Source organism: Gigantopelta aegis, unplaced genomic scaffold (genome assembly GCF_016097555.1).
Source record: "Gigantopelta aegis isolate Gae_Host unplaced genomic scaffold, Gae_host_genome ctg1951_pilon_pilon:::debris, whole genome shotgun sequence".
NCBI classification, from domain to species: domain Eukaryota; kingdom Metazoa; phylum Mollusca; class Gastropoda; order Neomphalida; family Peltospiridae; genus Gigantopelta; species Gigantopelta aegis.
The window spans coordinates 29,228-36,352 of record NW_024532810.1 but is presented as its reverse complement, the minus strand read 5'-3'; the positions used below and the strand labels follow the sequence as shown (position 1 = coordinate 36,352).

Genomic DNA, 7,125 nt, shown 5'->3' with positions numbered 1-7,125 from the left:
CCAAAAATGGGTAAGGACCTCTCCCTCCCTACTAATTACAGGCCCATATCATTAACATCAAGCGTCTGCAAGACCATGGAGTGCATGGTAAATAATCGCCTTATCCACTTTTTGGAGGTAAATAAATCGTTGTCTATTTTCCAAAGTGGTTTTAGAAAGCATCACTCCACCATAGATCACCTTGTTCGTCTTCAAACCGAGGCAAAAGATGCCTTACGGAATGGACACAAGGTGGAAGGAGTGTTTGTGGATATAGAAAAGGCGTACGACATGGTCTGGCGACGTGGTTTGTTAATAAAAGCTTATTGAATGGGGTTTAAAGGAGCGATGTTCACTTTTATTTTAAAATTCTTGGAAGATAGAACATTCGCTGTTAATGTTAATAGTTGTTTTTCCCCCATTCTAACTTTGGAAAATGGTATCCCACAAGGCTCAGTGATAGCGCCCACTTTATTTGCAATATTTATCAATGATTTGGCAGAGGCACTCATCACTAGAAATAAAAGTAATAATACTAAACTTAGTATCGGTCTGTTTGCAAACGATACGGCCTTCTGGAGAGTAGGAAAAAACTATGACCACCTTTTAGAGGATCTCCAGTTGGATGTTAACAATCTAGCACTATGGTCTAGAGCTTGGGGTGTTACCATTTCTAAATCTAAAACTAAAAGTATAATTTTTTTTATAAAAAAAAACAATTTAAATACGTTTGTGATCTAAAACTTAAAATAAATGAGGTTATTATTAACCAGGTGCAATCGGTCAAATTTCTCGGAGTAATCTTTGACCATAATCTTAGTTTTGGAGAACACATAACGGAGGTGACTGGTAACTGCACTATATATATAAATTTACTTGGGGCATTATCAGGCACACCCTGGGGTGCTGATAGAAAAACGCTGCTCATGATCTTTGAGGCATTTATAGTGTCCAGATTGCAGTATGGAGCCCATGCCTTTGGATGTGCTTCCCAGACTCAGCTAAGAAAACTGGATAGTGTGTATGGTAGGGCTCTCAAGGTAATAGTTGGGGGAACTATCTGCACACCGTATGATAGTGTCTTGGTAGAGCAGGGGGTAATGCCAGTGGCCCTTAGGAGGATCAGGCAGGGGTTGAAATATATTAATAAAATCCGTAGCCTTGTGCCTGATTCTCCAGTTAACAACCTTAAACCTGTTAAAGTAAATATAAACAGAGATAGGGACATATCTATTGTTTCATATTTAAATAAGTTTGCAAATGACTTTGGGATTGTTGGCCTTCCGCTAAGCAGAATAGAGACATCGGTGGATCTGCCGTGGGTGACTAATGTCCCAAAAGTGCATTACCATATCAGGGAAGAAATTATTAAAACTAATAATCCTAATTTTAAAAATATTATATTTCAAGCAGTGGTTGGAGAAATCTACCCGGATGTGACTCAGGTCTATACAGACGGGTCGAAAGACCCAACCACTGGTAAAACAGGAATGGCCTTTGTTATTAATAATTTTAAATATTTAAGGAAACCGATAGCCATTAGGGCTAGACTATCGGATACCATTTCAGTTTATACATCAGAATTAATGGGCATACTGTATTCCCTGAAATGGATTGAAAGATATCATGTTAATAATAGCCCCAATAGATATGTCATCTTCTCTGACAGTCTTAGTGCCCTGCAAGCAATCAATGGAGCCCATAGTATCAGATCGGAAATTATAAATAAAATTTATAAACTATATTTTAATATTGCTGCTCTGGGTATCCAAGTCGTTATGGAATGGGTTCCGGCTCATATGGGAATATCTGGTAATGAAGCAGCCGATGCCAACGCTAAAAAGAGTTTGCTGGAACCGGCAATCGGCGTTCCAATAGAACATAATGTTAACGAAATAAATTCCATAGCTGAGCCACACCTGGTGGCTCTGTGGCAAACCGAATGGAACCACAGAGCCAGGGTGTGGCATGCCTACATTAAACCAAAAGCGACCACTCCTGGGCCAGTTTCTTTTAATGTTAAGGTAACTAGAATTATTGCAAGACTTAGAATGGGTGTCTCTTCGGCTTTAAATGATGTTAGATTTAAAATTAAAAAAGTTAAGTCACCCAACTGTTTAGTATGTCATACAATCAAAGATGTTAATCATTTTTTGATAAAATGTACTAAACATGACAAAATTAGACTGAAACTGATTAATTATTTTATTAAAATTAAATTAGAGTTTAATGCTTATAATTTATTAAATCCACCTAAAGAATATAAAAATACAATAGACAGGTTGTTGGTCGCTTTTGTATATCAATCTAAAATAAATATATACTATTATAGGGTTCTCCTGGGGGCGCTTCCTGACATAGCCTAGGCATTGTTAGATTGGTGAAAATGTGGCAGGCCCGTTCCTTTTGTGGGACCCACAATAAATAATCACTGTTGGTGGGCTGGGTAATAGCACTCATTATTGTTTGCTCCTCACCCCTTCTGGGGTTGGAAGGGTGTTACCTGCGCCCCTACTGTCCGGTCTTTCGCCCCTTCCGTCTGCAATGTTGCGCCTGGCTTGCTGGATTTTAAATTTTTAATGTAATGTACCGGTTTTTAAAATTAAAAAAAAAAAAAAAACTTTTAATTATATTGTATATAAATAATATATTGTATTTTAATTTTTAAATTAATTTATATTGTGGTGTGGGTGTTTGAATGAATCTTTTTTTTATTTCGGGTTGATGATGGGGTTGCTATCTGGCAGTAATAGCCCCCTCCTCGCCGACCAAATATATTGTATGAAATGCTTTTAATTTTTATTGGGTGTTTATGTTTTAAAATTTATAGGTTTACAAGCATGCTCTTTTAATTTGTTTTAATTTATTTTATACGTGTTTTTAACTTTATTGAGATAGAGGGAAATGGGACCCTGTGGCGGCTGCTTTACCTCCCTTAATCAACCTCCTACTAATAAATAATAGGGCTAAAATAAAGAGTTTCTGTACTATTTGTATTTTTGAAATGCTCGTTCTAAATTAGCGACAAAGTTTTAAATTGAATGGATTATATATTTTATATTAATTATTATTTTTGGAATTGCGCAAATAAAAACTAATTATATAATATCCGTATTCCCCATTGGTTTAATTTCAAAATTGTCCTAAGTAATTTCTGTCCAGGATTGGGCCCCTGGCCTCCAGAGACCGAACCCGGGGTGGACATGCTCGAAGCCTTAGTGGTATAGGAGCATGGAAAAGTCTTCACACACACACGATTTATTTCATTATTGCCAATTTTTAATATTTAACCATTTAGAGCTGATCTCCCTATTGTGATCCAAGTGGCGGGATTTAGTTCAGACGGTTAAGTGCTCGTTCTGCGGTCCTTGCTCCGCAGGATCAAACTACCGCAGTGGATTCATTCAAATGATTGGGTTTTTCTCGTTCCAACCAGTGCACCATAACTGGTCAAAGGCCTGGGTATGTTCTTTCCTGTCTGTGGGAAAGTGCATATAAAAGATCCCTCGCTGCATTAATTACCAAATGTTTGGCATGCAATAGCCGATAATTAGTATACTAATGTGCTCTAGTGGTGTCGTTAATCAAAACTTTACTTTATTTCATTGTGGTCCGTACCAGTGACACACCTTATCACATCGCTCGCTCACCTTCCATACAAACCATAGTATTTATGGTTACTGTTCATTTTAAAATTAAAAAAGGGGAACATACACCAACAAGAAAATCTTTCACAGAAACAAGCACTTGGTCAATATGTTACACACACAACCAGAAACACATTATTTGATTACACACATTATTTGATTATACACATACGTGAAACACTGAATTTAAACCTGTGTGAATGCACACAGTGCACTGTGTTGCACACAGTCACTCTTAAACGAAAGTTCTCCATACAGTGTGATTGTTTTTCTTTGTTTTCTCTTTGATATGAATCCAATCCAATAAAGGGAAATAACTGACAAACTACCTTTCCGTTATTATCGTCTTCAAAATGACAAGATGCTTTTTACCATGTACGTTTCTTGTGAAGACGCACGCCAGCTCGAGTTTATTAGAAGTGTTGTTATGTTTGTCTTTTTGCACTGGCAAACATTGTAATAACAGCAGCTTTAAACACCTAGAACTAGCCAAACAAAATAAAACCACGGTTTATAGCTTCATAGCCATAATGCAGTTACATACTAAAATAGGCCAAGCGATGCATGACCCAGCCATTAGGCAAAATCGAGAAACAATTGAATACATTTCTTTAAGGAGTCTTAATTTTGTTATATTTTGTTTGGTTAACTCAAATTTCAGTTTCTTTACAGGTTATGTGACCAAATTCATCAAACTTCTAGTGATGTTTTACGCATACTTTAAATAGATCCTAATAGGAAGAGACCTACTCAATCAATCAGAGTAAATACACAAACAATGTTATGCCCCAGAATAAACTCAACTCAAAATCTATTATGCTTTATGATACACTGGCAGAACATCATACACACGACCAATTCTCGTTGATTGTGGAACAGTTATATTTTCTTCTTTTCCTTCACCCAGGTTGTATTTTGTAATTACACAGTTAGTGTCAAAGCCACTGAAGAACAATAAGCTTCCGTTTTGCCATGATACGCCAAACCAATATTTAAATGATCGCCATTTCGTTGTTGACATGACTTGAATCTTGATTTCACCATCACTGTCAGTGACTTGGACGTGCATCACATTTCCATCATTATCCAGCAGATATAAATCAAGGAGGTGAACTGAACCTCTCAGACACATTGAGTGGCATGGTAAACGTGCGCTGAGGTTCGACAAACAGCGAGTCGCTGTACTGAAACACTGGATAACATCTGATCCACTTCCTCTACTCCGTCCACCCATCACCAGAATGTTGTGTTTAACTGTAGCAGCGAATGCAAACTCTCTCTTCTGTTTCAAATCTCCAACAACCTGCCAGCGTGTTCCACTCTCGCTCATCTCTTCAATCGTGTTGCTGTACTTACCACCAATTGCATACACTTTAGAATTAGCTGTGGCCATGCAGTGATAATAGTGTTCTTCTTCGAGTTCCGGACCTGTTTCCCACTGTCTTCTACAGACGTCGTAAACGAGTGTACATTTTCTTCTACTGCCACCGCCAGTGATGTAGATCTTGTTACCTAGACTCGCTGCTGAATAACAATATCCAGGATCTACTGGAGCAGGTGGAACGTCTTCACGTGTCCCTTCTGGTGTAAAACAAGACAGAAGTGAAGTTTTGTTGTGATGTAACTCGAAAACATATCTGCTGGCACAACCTGTTGTCAGATCTTCTGAACGCCGCACATTTTTTATCATTTGCTGAACAGATTTATTTCCACAAATGAGTTCTGAAAAAACAACGTTTTCAATGAGAAACTGTGGATCAACGAGATCAATTCTGATCACTTCAAAGATACGTGTTACGTCATATGCATCCATGTTATTTGTTTCAAGCCACTTCATTAACACCTTTCAGAATTATGTCTTCCTTGCATTTCAAGTCATATTTAGACAATATTTCTAGAAGTTCTGTCTTTGACAAATGAACAATGTTTTCTCTTTCAACAAAGTCAGTCAAGTTTTCTGTTAGATAAGAAACTGCTCTGTTCGACAAATCAGGAACATTGTAGCGGTTCATAAGTCTCCACCAATGTAGACAGTTATCCGTATGGAGCACAAGACTTTTCTTAAGATAACGATGACACAGATCTTTGACGTCATCAAGCTGCATCATTTCGCATGCGTCTGAAATGTTGCTGCACTTGTCTTCGTTTACAAGATCAATTGAACACAAATACATCTTAAGAATACCGTGAAACACTGACACCGTGACAGTGGGCAGATTTAAGACGCCCGTTTGACTCTCTGTTATGTCTGATGTCACCATTGCCCTGAAGTGAGATGACATCGCGGCCAGGACCAAGCGGTTTGCACTCGTTGTCCCATTCTCACAGACAATGTCAAGGTCATTGAACGTACCTTTAACCATCTCTTCGTGCATGTTTTGGAGAATGTTCTTTTTAGTACGATTCATTATTTGAGAAATTCTGATCTGAAAGAAAACATATATTATAGTAACGTACCTAATTGTAATGATACAATTTGAATTAATTTTGACGGCAGATTTATCGTACTAAAATAATACATGTACGGGTGATATACTAAAAAATATAGCCTATTACACGTGACTCTTAAATCCATTCAGTTGATTTTCCGTGAACAACCTTCTGTCATACACAGTATAAACTGGTTTTATTCTAAAATATGACTTAGGGGCAGTTCCCAAACTTCAAATTTACGCGAACGGTCAATCGGTTACGTAATGAATCGTTATTTTCTCAAATTAAAAGTTGCAAACATAAAGGCCCAACAAAGTATTATTTTGAGTTGTTCCTAAAAGTACGTCATTTAATTATCTACATAACCACCATGTCTCACTTATTATTAATGGTTTTTTGTAAGTCACTGAATTATGACTATGGTCCGTCAATCAGAAAAAAACAAAATAACTGCGTTGAGGGCATTGACGTTTGACGTATCATAATATGAATCCCACGAAGAACCACATAGTCAGAATGATTTGCAAATTTGGTGTAAAGAGAACGTTCTATGCGAACTAGGGTAAACCTGCGGAAAAATGAAGACAAGTTGCTAAAAAATAACAAAAACGTGTACAAAATAATAACAAGCTTGTACATGTGTTTGTTTAAGTAATGGAAGCATTTTAACACCGAAACCCCAACTAGCTAGTGGTTTACAAGTATAGGTAAATATATCGTTAGTCGAACGCGGACATATCTAATCATCAGGGTCGTATGACTTCATTTTCCACCCTATCAAATTGATTATTATGCCAAATGTGTTATATCCCCATGGGAAAGTAATAGTTGTACCCACACTTTAAGAGGTGTATTGGTGAATATCCCATCAGTTTTGGTCGTGGGTCATCTCCCGACAAAAACTGTTGGGATATTCACCGACCGAGTAAGTGTGGGTATAACTTAAGGTCGAGTGTATTATTAAATTAGTTCTATGGTTAATAAAATCAACAACTAGAAAGTAGTAAATAATGAAACGAAAATAACGTGGACCAGACATTGTGAGCCTCACATTGTGTTCGTGTCG

General features: G+C 37.3%; 1 protein-coding gene across 1 annotated transcript; it reads right to left on the bottom strand.

Annotated features, from left to right (window-relative positions):
• Window positions 1–4,440: 4,440 nt before the first annotated feature.
• LOC121391210 lies at window positions 4,441–5,439 on the bottom strand. The gene has a single exon (XM_041522911.1). The coding sequence runs from the start codon at window positions 5,437–5,439 to the stop codon at window positions 4,441–4,443; it is 999 nt and encodes a 332-aa protein (XP_041378845.1).
• Window positions 5,440–7,125: the final 1,686 nt, after the last annotated feature.

Excerpts from the sequence above, each read along its gene's own strand:
- LOC121391210 (XM_041522911.1), bottom strand. The coding sequence starts at position 5,439 with ATGGATGCATATGACGTAACACGTATCTTTGAAGTGATCAGAATTGAT.